Consider the following 18,182-nt stretch of genomic DNA (forward strand, 5'->3'; position numbering starts at 1 on the left):
CTGATTAGAGCGGTCAGCTGCACTCAAATGGAGGATAACTCCCTATTGGTAAAGCTCAGAGATATTTCAATGTGCACTACAGTATAACAATTTCTGAGATAATTGAAAAGACTGCTTTATGTTTATGCCAGTAAAGGACATACAAAAATTAATATTGACTGGCTTGTTGATGCTTTATTGGTATGTTGACTGTATTTAAAACCATTAACAATGGGGGAAAATAGGGCAACAAAGAAAGCTGAATTAAACTAAGAAAATTCTGTCTGTATTCACGCTGCCTGTCCTGGGAGTGACTTGTCTGGAGGAGTTTAGATGCTACCTGGTGTGCTGAGACTTATCTTTCCTCCAGGAAGACCTGTGTCTTTGAGTAGGCCATGTGAGTCCACAAGATGGTGTTTATCAGTTAGTGCTTGGTGGCCCAGTGGTCTCAATCCGAAAAAGCAACAAAGAGTTTTCATATTGGCTTACTGTCTATAAGACAAATTTTTGGGGGTGGGGGTGGGGGGGGGGGATGGGTTTAGGTAGATAAAATGTCAGAGAGGCACATGTGGAAATGTGTTGAATTTGTCTCTATGATTTTGAAGCTGGTAAAGGCTTTGTGTAGCTTGCTTATTACTTCATTGATGCAGCATCGTAATATGGCAGGTTTGTTCTCATTAGAATAGAAATCCACCTTGCAGTTGGTGTGTTTGAATTAAGTTTAAACTATGTTACATTTGCATTTGGGAAATTTCCCTGAAACAATTGTCCAAAATCAGTAGTGCTGTAGGATCCAAATCAGTGGCAATTATGGTTGTGATTGGTTAATCCAATCTTGTATTAATGCATGCCACAGAAGTATAGACTGGCATACACAGACAGGCATCACACCAAATATGATCAAATCATGGTCAGGGATGTAGGGCAGTTTTAGTTCCAAGTAATTTCATAATTAGAAGTTAACTATTACTTTCAAATGGTTCATAATTTAATGGGATTCAGGGCATCAACATTCATTAGATGCAACATTGGAACCAAATCTGAAAGCTGAGCCATTTCCACACAGGTCACATTCACTCATACCATCTGATAGTGTGTCACCATTTAACCCAATCTGCACATCAGAGTAATGTGGAATGAAAGCTAAAGTGCCAAGAGAAAACAGACAAACTCCACACAATGTTCGTAAGAACAGGATTGTGTAATATTAATATGAACCGTTACGCCACACTATCATTTTTGGCTTTACTTTAATTCCAGGGCTTGTTAAGATTTAGAAATCGTAATTGCTTCTTCTACTTTTTTGACCTTGAAATGCTACATTGTAACAAGCTGACAATTAAGAATAACATGCAAGTGGTTAGGAAACCAACTGAACAGTTTAAATAAAATACTTGGACAGACTTGAGTGAGAAAAAGTGAAGAATGGAAAGTACTAAATTGCTGTTGGCCATTAAATGTGTTAGGGATCTTCTCAGAAAAGTAAAATTGTCAATATCAGAAATGCTAGTACAGCAAAATGGGCTCAATATCTGGCCATATAATTAAATAACCGTCACTCAGGCACTGGCTCCCGGCAATCCTACATAGAAGAAGTAGCTTTAGAGAATGGAGGGCTCGAGGTTTCACTAACAGTGCAAAGTGCTTTCTGACTAAGAAATAGTTTAAGGTGAAACCTGCACTCTCAGCATCTCTCCAGGAACTGCAGTGTCAAAGTCATCTGTTCGTAAACAATACTGTCATGAATGTCTGAGAATTTCCGAGAAAGCCATTTATTTGTTTCATAATTGAAATCAGTGAAGTGTGTGAGTTTTAGAATGTTGCCATCAGTTTCCTACTATTTAGACCTGATTTTTTTATCTTTTATTCTAGGAGATCCCAAACCTGTTGTGGAGAATCCCTGTTACAGTGGCACTCATGAGTGTGACATGACGGCCCAGTGCATCCCAGGAGATGGACTGCAGTACCAGTGTCAGTGTGCCACTGGGTATAGGGGAGATGGCACCAACTGCTTTGGTAAGACCTCTTATCTGAGTGTTGTGGTGTTTGGGAGAAACTGAATTTGAAGATTCTTCATTTAATCTGTTCTATAAACATGAAAGGGGTTCCCTTGTTTAACTCTTTTAGGCCTAATTATTATTTTTTCCTCTTTTGTCCCAGGGCTGAATGTTTTTTCAAAAAAACTGTTTTCTGAAAAGCACACAAATCCATGGTTTCACGCATAAATCAATATAAAATACTTATTTATGACAAATGTCACTCTGTTTTATGTTCTGTGAACCCCTATAGTATGTAAATTCAAATACTTATTACATACCTGTTTGTCTCATTACTCATAAGCCGAAATACACTTTCTGGGAGGGGAAAGAGCTTGAATTAGTCATGTGACTGGTAATCCGTAGTGTTCACTATTGTGATGTCATTGTTTGAAGTCCAGTTGTCAGCTTGCCATGGATCTATGTCTTTCTAGTCCTCCCAGGACGAACGTTGCCCTGGGCACATCAGCTACACAAGTGTGTTCAGCACTATTATCAACTGGGGACTGATCAGCTGATGCAGGTATCTGTCTTTCATTTTCGATTTCCAAATCATTTGCATCAAAATCGGAGTTTGATAAGGGTCTGTGTAGTCCTCCCAGGATGAACGTTGCCGTAGGCACATCAGCTACACAAGCGTGTTCAACACTCTGATCAGCTGGGAACCGATCAGCTGATGCAGGTACCTGTCTTTTGCTTTTGATCTCCAGATCACTTACATCAAAATCGAAGTTTGATAAGTCAGAGTCCGATTTAACAATAATACACAAAAATAGATAAATAATATGCACAGAGTATTTTGCTTTGTGCATTTGCTTTGCTCTCTCGCCTGATGTGGATGCCATTCTAGACGTTTACTCGACGCTAATCATGCACACACAGGGATTCAACATCAAGTCAATGAGTCTAACAGTCCTCCTAGCAAAGAGAATCTACCTATATAATGTAATGGAGAGTTTTAACGACATTTACAGCTTGACTTTAGTCAACATCTGTCCGCAACCCCCCGTGTCCACAAAAGTCAACATCTGCCCTAGAAGAGTTAAGGACCTAGGCAGACAGATTTTTGCACTGTGTAACTGAATAGGAAGCCCAACTCTCAGATTTGAAATTGGTCATTACACTCCTGCCAAGGACACAAGGGTGCCATGATTAATTTATTTATTGTTCCCTTTACAGATATTGATGAGTGTGCCGAGGGCCTAGTCAGCTGTGGAAGTCAAGCCTTGTGCATCAACTTGCAGGGAACTCACCGATGTGAGTGTCGGAGAGGTTATGAATTTGCTTCTGATGGCAGGACTTGTGTTGGTAAGTGAAGACACTTGGACATGTCTCACCCTGCAGGGATGAAACAAGTGACAACCACACAGGCAAACCTTCATAAAACACATTTCACTATGGTAGGAGATGGCATGTATGAAAACAGCACATTTATAATAAATAGTAGGTGAATGACACTCACTAATATGAATCTAACTAGCCAGAGGATTTGAAGGTTTGTTTCCTCCACTCTGTGTGCGTTGAAGCCACTAAAAAAGTAAATAAAATGTTAAACTATATTGTAAATACTGCTGAAAATATGTAGAGGGGTGTTATGGTCTTACTGTTTAAATTAATAATGAATACATTATGCAGCTATGGAGGTGTCTGTGCCAAAATAAACCTGGAGACTCTCTAAAGTGGTGCAGAGTTAAACAGTCAAGTGATCCCAGGGCTAAAGGACATGTCCTACTCTCATAGGCTAAAGGAATTAAATCACTTTTGTCTTTAAGACATAAGGCCATGTATGGACCTAATCCTATCTTAAAGGGCATTGATAAAGTTCATCTTGCAATATTCTGAAAATTTAAAACGCAAAAAACTAATTCTCAAAGGCACTGGTGGAAATTAAGGGTAAGAACATTCAAGACAGAAACTAGAAAAAAATACACATAAATGGTCATCATAAAGGTGTCCAAATGATGTATTCATACACCTCATCAGTTAGCTGAAGGAGGCTTCATGGACTGAGCAGCCCCTTATCATTCCTTAATGGTCTTATCTTGTCTCTTATGTTAAGTCTTTCAATGATTTCCCTAGTTAGTGTTCTCAGATTTGGAACAGCTTGGATGTTTCTGCATGCCGCAGTGGCATCATGCTATGGATTCAGCTCTGGTCTGAGATGACCTCAAAGCCCCCCGTCCCCTCCCCCTGCTCATTCAGCTTTGCTATTTAAATTTGGCTTGGCCTCCTGCCTTCTCATTGTGGCTGCACACATGCTGTAATGTTGAAGGCGTCCCCGTGCCTTCACAAAAGCTCTGTTTAGTGCTCTAGAATGTGTGTGGGTGATATGGACTAGTGCTTGAGTTTCCAGCCAGCTGCAGAAATTCAGGCGGAGGAGGCGAGCACATGCCTGCCTTTCAGCAGCCCCTTTGTCGCACTCCTGATGAACTGTCACTCAGTCCCTGTGTGAAGTGAGGAGGCAGCTGCTCTTACCCGCTGTCCTGGTGGTAACTCTGAACATTTCTAAAAGTGTCATGCTGTTCTAGAACTGTGAATGGCCACATAGGATCAGGTGCCCCCTTTTGTCACTGCATCACCGAGTAATGCTTCTTCCTACTAATTTTTGGGTTATCAGTATATCAATTCATAAAAACTAATCACTTAATATTTTCAAAACTGATTAATGTGATTTACAGTTGTAAGGGGCCTAAGCAGCAATGTGCATAAGAGAGCTAATAGACTGGATAGGCTGGGCAACACAGGACCCACGCCTAAACAAACACAGGCACATTCACACTCTGAGGACAATTTGGAACCACTGTTTTCTTTAACTCTTCATCTCTGGAGATGTGGGAGGAAAACTCGTGCAATCATAGGTAGCACATGCAGACTCCATATGTGATGTGACCCTAGGATGATGGATCTGTGTGGCAGCAATTGTAGCCACTGCACCACCATAATGTTTAATTTAAATTAACTGCAATTCACCTGACAGTGGTAGGGTGAGAGGTGTTAAACATACACAGGTGTATATGGAAGTGGCAGATGAGTGGCCTTGATTGATTTTCATAAAATCCTTCTATTTTGTTACTGTATGATGTGTTAGTACATAGCATTTGGAAACAAACACTGAAAGGCAGTAGAGTAAGATATTAACAACTGGATATCTGGATCCATAACTAGATACATGGAAGCCCATCCTGCTGCATAGTTATTATTAAAAATGCTGAACTATTTTCGGATTTGAAACCAATGGCACTACAGCAAGTCCATTTCCCACCTCAACAGTGCGCACAAAATTGCTAGGCCTCCACTAATTTGCAAAAAATCCATTAAACTGTTGTAATGTCAATCCAGTTAGAAAGATGAGTTGTTGATTCCCTTCATCCATCTTGATTGAACCTATTTATTCCATCACAGGACTATAAAGAGCTGGAGCAAATCCAGGCAGTACCGGGTGCAAGGAGTGGAGGACCAGTCCATCACAGGCCACACTCGCACACATCTGCATTCACCCACAGAGGACCAATTTAGCATCACTTGCTAAACCAAACTGTATATCTTGGTTAATGTGGGAGCACCTCCAGAAAATAAAAATTACTTACTTGAAATATTAGAAACAGGTGATATTAATAAACTTTAAAGTACACAAATAACCAACTAATCCCAATGCAGGGATTAAATGTATCTCCTTAGTGCCACGGGTTCCAACCCATCCCAGCACTCAGTCACACACAGTAGGCTGGTTTAGAGTCACTGGTGACATTAACAAGCACATCTTTACGGTGTGAGATCAAAACCCTCACGGAGAAGTGGAGAACATGCACCTTCACAGAAACAGGGACCAGGCAAGGATGTTAAAGCAGACTCTGGAAGCTGCAGAGCAACAGCACCAACAGCTTCATCATAAAAACATATTTGAAAGTAGCCAGTCAGAATAAATAACATTCAGTCTTACAGCAGAGTGTTTAACAAGAAACACAGACAAAGACCAAAGGACCCAATCAGTTGAAGCGTCTTGTGATTTTTCTCTTGCACTCGTTTCTGACATCTGCCTTTTTGTATTCTTTTACTTATCATTCATTTATCACAGAGAGAGATTCTTATCAAATTGAATACTTAGTTTATACTGCAGGTGTTTTCTTCCTGTCAGGTTGCTTTTCATTTTCATTTTACCACATTGGAAGCACTGGTTAATATGGCTATCTCATATTCTGGACACCATCTGTGTGGATTTTGTTTGTTCTTTTCTTGTCTGCACGAGTTTCCCTGCATGCAATCTGTTTTTTCCCCCCTCTCGCATGCTAAAGATGGGCTGTAGATGTTAAACGACAGCTCTGAATTGACATAGTATTAGTTTGCTGTCTGATTGATTTGCACACTATTCTGAATTAATTCCTGCTTTATGCTTAGTGCAGGCAGAATATGCACTATGTCACTAACCCTGAACTGGCATGACAGAAGATGTGTGTATCATTTTATGTATTAACTAGCCACAGCACCTGTCGATGACAGGTAATAGAATTATTAAAAAATATTTGCTATTTTTTGCCCTACGTGCACCTTTAGTGCATTTCTTCTGCACTTGTATTTGTCTGAACATTTCTTAACCGGTACTCTCTCTCGAGCGTGTCCCAGTAAAGTCTTCTTCTCAGACTTCATCTTTATTTTTGAGGTGCCTTTCTTGCCTCCTGTCCCGGTTTAACACTTCCCGTCTTTGAAGGCGACTCGGCGTGCTCCTTATCTCCTTCTCATGCATTTCACACTCACACTTCCTCTTTTATCGAGCAATCACACCAAAGCCAAATTGACCAATCAGATTGTTCTGAGGGACTGGACAGACACACTTTAGTGTTTTATTATATAGTAGATTTTTATTTATTTACATTTTATTTTGTACATAATTATTCTTTCATTTGTTAAAAAACTGACAATGCTATTTGGCATATGTTGTCCATAAAATAACTTGTCTTAGTTGTAGGACGGGGTGTTTCCATAAGATGTTTTCCAGCTTCAGCCCATTACATCACAATTACATTACATCACAGGTGGCGCAGTGGCAGTGCTGCTGCTTTGCAGTAAGGAGACTGTGGAAGATTGTGGTTTCGCTTCCCGGTTCCTCCCTGTGTGGATAGCGCTTTGAGTACTGAGAAAAGCGCTATATAAATGTAATGAATTATTATTATTATTATTATTACAATCCACCATCCTACTTCTCCCACCACATGTTGATCTGCACCACATTGAGAGCTGATTCATTCTTTTCACTATCAGTTAAAGGAACTCTATAAACGAGGCAGAAGATGAATGCTATTCTAATTGGATCTGCCAAAAAGGGCTCAGCCAATAAATGCAAATACCTTGGTTACACACCTGGCACCTTACTAATTACATTCAACAGTATGAATGTAGAATTGCATGTCACACTCATAGGTCTCCTTTTCTGTCTGCTATACTGGCCTCTTTTGTTTCTTTCCTAGATGTGGACGAATGCAATCATCACAACTGCCACCCCCATGCCACGTGTCACAACACGCCTGGATCTTACAACTGCCGGTGCCTTGGAGGGTATGATGGAGACGGATTCCAGTGCACGCCACATCCTGGTATGAGAGTTTTGCTTTTTCTAATATGTGGAAATGAGTTTTTGGCACCATGCCCAACTGAGTGGCCTGGTAGCATAATAGACAGCAGTCACGGAGACTGTAAGGAAGTGGCTTGTAACATCACTCCCTAAGCCGCTGGTGTGCCCTTCAAGAGCTGTGCCTTCTGTGTTATTTACTAAGATGTCTCCACCTACATATCCGACTTCAATGCTTGTAGTGGCGACTTGTTTACAAACTGCATGTAGACTTCCTGTAAAAATAAAGAGATCCCATGAGAGTATCAGGCCACGTTCTCCTAGCCTGCACAATACAGAAAGTGTAATTCTTAAGAGAAGTTAAATATACATAATGCAGTTAATTATTTTAAAAGTGAATCAAACCGAATACAAACCTAATATTCACCAGAATAGATTAGCTATGTATATAATTGAATGATTATGATTGTTTCTGTCCATAAAAACTTTACAAAGTGCATCATTATTTTGTATAATTTAAGTTTAGTTGTTTTGCAGCTCTTACTGTCTTTTTTCATCATGTCTTTATTTTCAAATGGAGCAGGACAGCCTGTTTTAATTCAGCAAATGGTGAGATCCTACTTGCAGGGTGTGATACCTATGCCAAGAGAAGGCCTTTCTGCCCCCTGTGACTATCTATTACCCATGATCTTCTGCCCCCAGCATTACAGATACAGTTTTGACAGCGCTTGCCTGTGTTTCTGTTCCACTTTTATTCTAAATGCTAACTTCTCTTTGACTTTTTGGAATGTTCATCTCCAGAGATCACATCCCGGCCCAAAACGACCTGTGAACAGCATCGAGACAGCTTGCTGGTAGCCCGACCTGCTGTAGGAGCCTACATTCCTCAATGTGATGAAGAAGGTCGTTATCAACTACTGCAGTGCCATGGCTCTACAGGCTACTGCTGGTGTGTGGACAGCTGGGGCCAGGAGCGCACAGGAACAAGAACATCCCCTGGAAAGGCACCACCTCGCTGTGAGCTGCCAGGTGAGGCGCCGTGAATAGCTTCCTTCTGTTAGTCCTCCACACGAGAGGTGTTATTAAATGGTGTTTACTTAAAAATGGAACACCTGTTCTTCACTCTACAACAAAATATGAAAGGATCTGAAAAGAAAATTTCTTCTAGATATTATGTGGTTTAAGCGCAAGTCTGAACAAATCAGTAAACTATACTCTTTAAGACTATTTTGAACTTTTGAGAAGCATCAAATTCTTTGTAATTCTGAAATAGATATGTAGAAAATTAGTGCATATTGGCTAAAGTGATCTGTGGAGAGATGCCCGATAATCACTGGGCATGGAAAGCACCTGCAGCTATACCCGTGTATTGTGTTAATTGAACCAGTGAACAGAAGTGACACAGTGGCTTCGGCCTTTGAAATGCAGTGCCTGGTGCCTAATGATAAGTTGCCATTAAACAGGGTGGATTAAGTTAACTGGCCAGGGGGTCAGTACCTAATGCTAAATGACAAAGTGCCAATCACTAACTAGAAGAAGCATCCAGTAAGTTAGGCTTATTGAATACACAGATCAGTACCACTTGTTTAAGTGATACAGGAAACAGTGCCCACCCCTCACTGGACATGGGGCTAGCGCCTAATAGTATCATTAACTGATCTGTGACAGTAGCCAGGCACAGAGTCTAACAAATAAGGAAACAAATAATACACTTTAATTCTGTAGTGAGAAACATTTTCTGACATTTCTGGACACTTTAAAAGTACGGAGCTATAGTATCATTGTTTACATATGGTGAGGAGGTACCCAGCTTGTAAAAATATGCTAGGGACAAAGGTTGGCTCTTGATGATCTTACAGCAGTCCCTGAGAGCCGAATGACAGAGAGAACAAGAGAGAGAGAGAGACAATGGCAGCATTAGAAATCCTACACAAGGGCACTCCCCCATGGAAGTGGGGAAGTGACCCAGAAGACAGCAAGGTCTTTGGAAGATCTCCTGGTCACAAGCAGATGTAGGGTTTCAGATGTGAGCAGTATATAAATAAAAATGGTACATTTTGGCTTCCGTGGTGTTTTTTGGGCATGGACTGTAATTGTAAAGTCACTGAAAAAGACAGGAGGAGTCATTTTGTATGCAGAGTTTGTACTGTGAAGTTAAAGGGGCACAAGAACAGTGATTTCTGCTCAAGGACCAGGAGATGAGAGAGTTAACTTAGTCTTAAATGGGTCAAAGTCAAAATCAGAAAAGAAACTGAAGTAAAATACCAAAGTCCAATACGTTAACCAGAGTGAGACTCCAAATAACCAGCAAGACTTTTCACCTGAAATCTTGAGGAAAGAACTAACTACACTTGTGAAATCTGTTTTATGTTTATCCGGAAATTTGGACATAAGGAACAGCATGCTACCATCTTTTATAGGCAGAAAATGATGACTCAAAATATCATATGGCCAGTAACGGGCACGGCAACCTATAAGCAATATGACTGCTGTCATGAAGACTTCCACAAAATAGCAATCGGAAGGTTGCCGGTTCGAATCCCGTAAATGCCAATAGGGACTCTGCTCTTTTGGGCCCTTCAGCAAGGCCCTTAACCTGCAATTGCTGAGTGCTTTGAGTAGTGAGAAAAAGCGCTATATAAATGCAAAGAATTATTATTATTATTATGGAGGAATATTTCAGAAAATAAATAAATAAATGTGCAAATAAATAAAAGTATGGTGAAATGTGACAATGAATAAATAACAACATAAAATGTGAGTATACATAAATGTGTCACAAAATATATTTTGTTGTTTATTACTTTCTGTATTTATTTCATTATTTCTTAATTTATTTATTTTACTAACACAGCAAGCAACATGAAATAATCCCTGAAATGAAAGCTGTCACTTTTGCTCATCAAGATGGAGAGGGCAGGCTCCACAAAGTACTGTTTTTTGATTGGTAAATCATTGTTAGAGTGGGGTGGAGCAGCCATCAAGTGCCACTTTTACAGCAACTCCTAATGTTGAATTCAGAGCCTCTTGAATTGAAGTAGCCACTGCACACAGTATTCCTGGGCAACTTTTTCTTGCACTCGTACCAGACATGCACAGTCGCAATTTTTAGCAGCGCAGGAGCCACTGGATCCACATCTCAAGCAAAGTGCATACATCTATTCTATAGACGATTCCCCAATCAAAAAACGGTACTGGCTGGGGCCCACCTTCTCAGATCTGATGAGTGAAAGTGAAAGTTTTCATTTCAGGGCTTATTCGGTGCTGCCTGTGGTGTCATTGAAATTAATGAAGAAATAATTAAATAAATACATAAATAAGCAACAAATAATATATTTTGTGACACATTTAATTAGTTATACTCACATTTTGTGTTATTATTTACAGTATTTATTATCATATTTCACACTACTTTTATTTATTTGAATATTTATGAGGGTAAATAAAAAAGTATCGGCAATTTGAAAATTACATGTCAACAGCAATGGATAGAAGTTGAAGCAATACAATACTTTCACAATGGCTTATGGGTAGTTTGAACATACACAGAGCACAGCTGTGCAGTTAGTCTTATGAACATGGAAACGCTGCCGTGGGAATGCACCATTACTAAGAAATGCGTCATAGTGAAATTTCTTTGGGCAGAGGGAATGAATGAAACCTGCTGAAATTCACAGAAGAATGTTGGCTCAGTACAGAAGTGAAAACAGCATGATTCAACAAAAAGTTTACGAATGGGTAGAAAGCTTTAAAGTGGGAAAAACAACTGTAACCGATGAAGCTCGAGCTGGTTGGCCATCAACATCGCACACACAAGCTCATGTTGACATGACAAATGTCTTCATCAGAGAAGGCCAACAGATTATGTTTTCCGCTGTTGCTGCACATTTGGGTATTAGCTATGGTTCTGCTCATGCCACAGTGTGTGATGACTCGTGGTACCGTAAAGTTTGTGCCAGCTTATTGATCTGCACAGGCCAACAGTATTCCGTGAATTTCAGGAGGTTTTACTCCCTTTGCCCAAAGAAATCTCACTATGGTGGGTTGTTCAACAATGGTGCAATCCCACAGTGAAGTGTCCGTGTTCATTTGACCTTGGCTTCAACTAAATTAATAGCAGAGCGTTATGCTGTACATGTTAGAACTACCCTTTAGGTATCAGTACCTAACGCTAAATAAAGTGACACAAAACTCACAGAGAAATGGTTGGGAGCTGGCACATCTGCAATGTCACTGTTTTCCAGCATGACATGTCATGACTGTTATAGAATGCCTCCAGAGTTGAGGCGACAATGACAACAGCATTGAACTGAACATGGGCCCCATCCCAACACACCAGTATAATATGGCATTATCAAGTTAAAATGGTTGCAGATACAAAGTCAGTTTTCCTCAAAAGTTGCTCATACTCTTCTCATAACTTTTTTGATTTGTTCTTTAACTCTAGATGTTCCATCTCGTCTAAAAACTGCCTGTGAACAGCATAGAGACAATCTACAGGCTGAGCTGAATCAAAGAGGGTCGCAGCCCAATGTGGGAGCCTACATACCCCAGTGTGATGAAGAGGGCAATTACAGACCCCTCCAGTGTCACGGCTCTACAGGCTACTGTTGGTGTGTAGACAGCAGGGGTCAAGAACGTCCTGGGACAAGGACCCCCCCTGGCTCCACACTATCAGTCTGTGTAGTGCCAGGTAAGAAAAAAAATAAAAATTGGAAGTTGAAGTACTCCATGACATTTAGTGCCTTATCAAGAGGAATGAGTAGATGTTGGAGCCTAAGTTTGTCCTCCCTCTGACCGCAACAATTATCTCAAGCTTCCTAGTTCCATCTCATTCACAATTTCCACCTTTCAACATAAGGCCTTCTATATAGGAGACACCTCCTAGTTTTATCTCCGCCAAAGTGACAAGTTAGGTTACAAGAACACATTGGAAAAGCCAACGTAAAATGATAAATGTGCTAACTGCAAGTAATTCAGACAGACCATACTAATTATAGGTCATTCAGAGTGGCTTACTCAGTTATGGTTAAAGGGGGGGTCAGAATAGAATAAACAAACCAGTTACATCACACTCAAACTCACCAGTTACAGACTGGGGGCGGAGATAAATATCTTATTCAAAATGGCTGTCTTATCGCTGGGTGTGTGTCTGGGATATAATCCTTCCAGTTAGACCTCATGCAGACTTACCAGTTCAGTTACTGGGGGAACCAGAAGAGGATAACATATTACATTTTAATCTTAGAGAAATTGGGAAACTCAGTTACAATGGGAAGAAGATAGAAAACCTGTTACTTAGTCAAATAACTGAGCTGAGTGCTCTGGCTAAGGAGAGTAAGGGTAAATACAGTGTACCAGTTATACCTCAATCAAAGACACCACCGCATTTCTACTGGGGAGGAAAAAGAGGAAAATGTCTCTCATTTACACCTGAGGCAGTCTTGGCAGCTTAGTTATTGGGAATCAGAGGAGGATAGTCATACCAGTTACACTTCATCCACAATACTCAGATCCATTATACTAATATAACTATAACATTTTGCTTTGATCAAACACCAGGGAGTGTAGTTATAACTATGATCAAGAGGGTAAAACATCACAGGTATGCCTCAGTCAGACTTTTCAGCACAGTTTCAGGAAAAGGATAGGCCTCTTCCAGACTAGCCCAGCCCCCATTATAACCAAGTCATGGACAAACCAATGAAGGTGTCACAGTTGAACTGGGAATGAGTTTAAACAAGCTCCCAGTTACATTTGATTCAGGATGGATCCTATCCTGGAAGTTTTAGAAGAGGAAATGCTTATTAGTGCTCCATCTCAGTACAAAGGCAGATCAGAAATTGAGAGGAGTGTAGGGAATACAAAAAACCACACTCTCTTTGTTGACACTGTCCATTTCTCCTTCAGTACCCCTCTCGCCCCAAGACTGTATGTGAACATCACAAGGGACAGCTTGCAATCAGAGCTAAGCCCCCGTGGAGCGCGGCCTAGCCTGGGAATGTACATACCCCCAGTGTGATGAAAATGGCAATTACAGACTCTGCAGTGCCATGGTTCAACCGGTTACTGTTGGTGTGTGGACAGTAGGGGGCAGGAGCGCCCTGGGACAAGAACACCCCCTGGCACGGCCCTCGGCTCGTTGTGATCATCATGGTAAGTGTGGCTTGTTACAATATTGTAAAACAGACTATTCAAATCATTGTCAGGCATTTTAATCCAATAAGTGCTTAAATTTAATCTGTAAACTGAATAAAAAAAAGATTAAAATGAGGCTTAATCTAAATCTGCAAGATGATTGATTATTCAAATTGAAGAAGTAGAGTACATTAATAATTTCATGCTGTATTAGTGCAGTAGGTGTATTTGACATGCATGTATACATTTTAATCCATCTTGTTATTGTTCATATGATCAGATATGGAGCTGTCATATAATTGATCATCAGCTGGGAGTACCTTCTAAAAAGGCGCTATATGGCGCCTGATCTGACACAGATTGGACACGGGAGGCACGTATAAAATAAATAAACTGTTTGTTTTTCTTCACCTGTGGGGTATGTCTTCCCCATAAATCCCACAGGCACAACACAGTCCCCCAGTGTACAATACACAAAGTAAGCACACCACACTCCTCTCTTCTGGCACCACCACTCCTCCCAGGCAACCTTTTTCTACTCCACCCGACTCTGGCCACTGAGTGGTGGTTGCTGGCTCCTGGCTCCTTTTATAGTCTACCCGGAAGTGCTCCAGGTGCTTGATCGCCGAGTTCCGGCTGCACTTCTGGGTGTGACGAATATGCCTGCCCAAAAGGGGCCAGCAACTCCTGCTGCAGCACCCCCCTGGCAGTGCCTATGGAACCCAACAGGCTGCACAGAACTCCAACCCCCATGAAGCCCTGGGGGAGTGTGAGGCACCGCTGTAACCCAGGAGGCTGCCATCTAGCGTCCAGGGGGAGATACTGGGTTTCCCACCCTTGCCCCCCTGGTACATATGTGCAGGGGTTGTCCCGGCCAGGCATGGGCCCCGGCCATCCGTTACAACCTATAAAAATGTACGTTCTCCATGACCTTGAAAGAAAACGTGCAGTAAAGTACCAAATTGTTACATGCTGATGTGCCCCTCTCTTCTGTCACATTGGTCAATCAAGCAAGCCAAAGTTGCTGTATGCTGGCTTCTTGGACCTGAGCTCCATAATGTCTCTGTTGATGACTTCCAGTTCTTCTTATTTTAGACTTTAGGATCTCTCACTGTCCTTTCTTTATTTCACTAGAGACCACACTACGGCCTAAGACTGTGTGTGAGCAACACAGAGACAGACTGCTAGCTGAGCAAAGCTCTCAGGAGGGAATCCCATTTGAAGGAGTCTACATACCCCAGTGTGATGAGGCTGGCAATTACAGACCCCTACAGTGCCACGAATCTACTAGCCATTGCTGGTGTGTGGATGCTAAAGGCCAAGAGAGGCCTGGGACAAGAACTTACCCAGGAACTTCCCCTGCCAATTGTGATCAACCAAGGTAACATCCAAATCATGAATGTTTCACCAGTCCTCCTGCCGTGGCTACTGTATATACATTGTCCATAAGGTACCCTTCATACTTGGATCTTAAAAACATGGGGGCCTTGGATTATCAGAATGACTTCTTTTGTAACACAGCATTATACAGGGCTATTCAAAAATGAAAGAGCTGATTTCAGATATTTATTTCAAACAAACTACATAAGACAGAAACACATTACCGCACATCACTGGACAGAGGAAAGTTCAAAGTTTGGTCCTATGGTCCTTGAGGTTGCATGCACTCAACATGAGCACCATGTGTAGCGCGACAAACATCAAAATGGTGGACCATTTCTTGTGACACACACGAGTCAACTGGTCCCTAGTTACTGAATTTACAGCTTCCTCAATTTGATGTCATAAATCTTGAAGATTAGCGGGCACAGGTGGAACAAACGCTCTTTCTTTAACTCTTTCAGGGCGGATGTCGACTTTTGTTGAAATTCATGGGTAGAGGACGGTAATCACCTGTAAACTGTGACAAAACTCGCCATTCTGTTTTAGTTCAATTCTCTTTAAAGTTAGTTTTGTTGATTTGACCGATATTTCCTGCGCATGCATGAGTAGAGAAGAGCAAACAACCCCTCAAATGGCATTGACATCTGGCGAAAGCCCAACGCGAATGCGCAAAACAAAATGCACATTTAGCGTATCGTGTCGTTGAGTCGGACTCTTGAGTTGTCGGATTTTGATGTAAGTGATCTGGAGATCGAAAACAAAAGTGAGGGGCCAGCGTCAGCTGATCATGGTGCTGAACATGTCAGTGTAACTAATGCACCTACGGCAACGTTCACCTGGGAGGACTGCCTCTTACGATTACAGGAGGTACAAACCAGATTGCGTCACACTGCGATTGCTACTTCTGTCCGTATTCCTGCTGGTTGTCAAGCTCCCACCGCGGTGCTGCTGCCGCCAGAGACACCAAACGGGGGCCGACAGAAGCCACAGCATGTGGCAAAAGACCTTTTATGCTGATTTATATGTGAAACCATTGCTATGCCTTTCAGAAAACGGGAAAAAAAAATTCAGCCCTCAAAGAGTTAATGTACCCCCATAGATAAAAATCTCAGGGGGTAAGGTCTGGAGACCTGGGAGGCCATAGACGATGAGCAAGATCTTGTTGTCCACCTCTTCCAATCCATCGTCCTGGAATGGTGTCGTTCAAATAACGCCGGACCTCCAAGTGGAAATGAGGCGGTGCACTCAACTGAACAGTCAACAGTCAACTGAATCTTCTTGAAGTTGAATTTTTAAACTTTAAACTTTCCTCTATACAGTGATGTGCGGAATGTGTTTCCTGTCTTATACAGTTTGCTTGAAATAAATTTTTGAAATCTGCTCTTTCATTTTGAATAGCCCAGTATATACTAGGGGGCTCCGCCACCTGCTCGCTTTGCTCGCCAACCCCTGGTGTTGGGTAACCCGAAATACATTGATGTAAGTATGAGATATATTGGAGTGTAAAGGTGTAGATGACGAACAAAGGAAGTAAAGAACCCATAGCATGGCACATTACCTTGAATGAGTTCTCCTTGGTATGGAGTATCTATAACTTTTAACTGTAATGTCAGATGAACGCCGAACTCTTGAGAAGGTTACATAAAGTTGTTGGTTCCGTCAGGACGTAAATGCAGGACAATATCGCAGTCAAATGGAGGCTCACCATCTTTACTTTGAAAGACAATTGCAACTTCATTAACAATGGGAAGATTGTATCGTCTTGGATTGTGTTCTTTTCCTATATTAACACTAAAGCAATTGTAGTTGGCGCTACAGCTTCTGCATCTGCTTTTGTATTGGCCTCCCTTTCAACCTCATGTAGCATCTTTATAGACTTAGCTAATGTGTGATTGTTTATGACTTCAGCGACGTTTCTCATTATCAGCTCTGTGCATTGCTTGTTTTCAGGAAGGTTCATTCGATGATAGATTGCGTCATCTGGATCTAACACATAGATTTGTGCATATTTGCGTTCGTTATGTGGTTCAGGGTGCACTGTTCCAATCCGATGTAATATTTGTCCACATACACGAAAGCAGTATGGGCCATTGCCAGCTGGTGGCCAGATATTTACCCCGGTAGATGCAAAAGCAAATGAACTATTGTAGGATCTAATGCAGTCCATAATGCCTGCTTTGCAGACGCGCGTTGTAGGCGCCTGCGTTCATTGATTTTATCTAGGCGGGCTCGTTTTTGTATCTCTGTCAGTTGTGGTCTTTCGTTTTGAATCCGTGCCTGCTTTGCTTCCGCAGTTTCAGATGCACGTTGTAGGCGTCTATGTTCATTGTATTTGTCCATGCGGGCTCGCTCTTGTAGCTCCGTTAGTCGAGTTGTTTGGTTTTGGAGCTGAGACAGTTTTGCTTCCGCGGTTTCAGACGCGCGTTGTAGGCGCCTACATATCCATATGGGCTCGTTTTTGTAGCTCCATTAGTTGAGCTGGATCTTTTTGGAGCCGTGACCGTGACTCCATTAGTTATCCGTTGTCTACCATTAGTAATATGGATAATTGCACTTACTGTTAATACGGAGCGTTTTCTGTGGTTGTACTGTTAGTAATGCATCACTGTAATGTGATCCACATGTGAGGATGCCGTACGTCTAATACGGAGAGTTCGTTTATTCTTATTACCCGGACCATGCTGTGTAGTGTGGATGTTTAGTTCAGAAGCGCGTTGTAGGCGCCTGCGCCTTTCGTACTTTCTCGCGCCTTCCGTATTATCTTTGTGGACCTTTGCGGACTCCGTAGTGTCTTCCGTTTGACTCTGGGGTGCAGTGCAGAATCCTCTTTTCTGTGTGGCTGTGTCGTTAGTCGTTAGCTATGGGCGCGTTGTTGCTTCATGTCTTATTTATGTTAGTTGAGCTCTTTCATTTTTGAGCCATGACTCCTTCGTTCGCGGTGGATCAGACTTCGCTTGCGGTTTATGAGACGCGCGCTGTAGGCGCCTGCGCACAATGTCTCCTGGTCCCATCGCCGTGTACCTGCGTCCGTGCCTTCCGGTTTACCATTCTCGGTTAGTAATATGGATATGCAAACTGAAATA

At 41.7% G+C, this 18,182-nt stretch overlaps 2 protein-coding genes across 2 annotated transcripts in view; both read left to right on the forward strand.

Annotated features, from left to right (window-relative positions):
* nid2a (nidogen 2a (osteonidogen)) overlaps positions 1-18,182 on the forward strand; it is a 100,976-nt gene that overhangs the window by 58,488 nt on the left and 24,306 nt on the right. The window contains 6 exon segments of the mRNA XM_051919971.1: positions 1,852-1,995; positions 3,195-3,323; positions 7,478-7,603; positions 8,380-8,607; positions 12,026-12,264; positions 12,912-12,915. Of these exon segments, the coding sequence (XP_051775931.1) occupies positions 1,852-1,995; positions 3,195-3,323; positions 7,478-7,603; positions 8,380-8,607; positions 12,026-12,264; positions 12,912-12,915 (870 nt within the window).
* Positions 13,498-15,124, forward strand: LOC127526036 (nidogen-2-like). The gene is made up of 2 exons (XM_051919970.1): positions 13,498-13,734; positions 14,851-15,124. The coding sequence occupies exons 1-2, from the start codon at positions 13,632-13,634 to the stop codon at positions 15,099-15,101; spliced, it is 354 nt and encodes a 117-aa protein (XP_051775930.1). The 5' UTR covers positions 13,498-13,631; the 3' UTR covers positions 15,102-15,124.

The sequence above is a fragment of the Erpetoichthys calabaricus genome, chromosome 16, assembly GCF_900747795.2.
Source record: "Erpetoichthys calabaricus chromosome 16, fErpCal1.3, whole genome shotgun sequence".
Classification (NCBI taxonomy): Eukaryota; Metazoa; Chordata; class Cladistia; order Polypteriformes; family Polypteridae; genus Erpetoichthys; species Erpetoichthys calabaricus.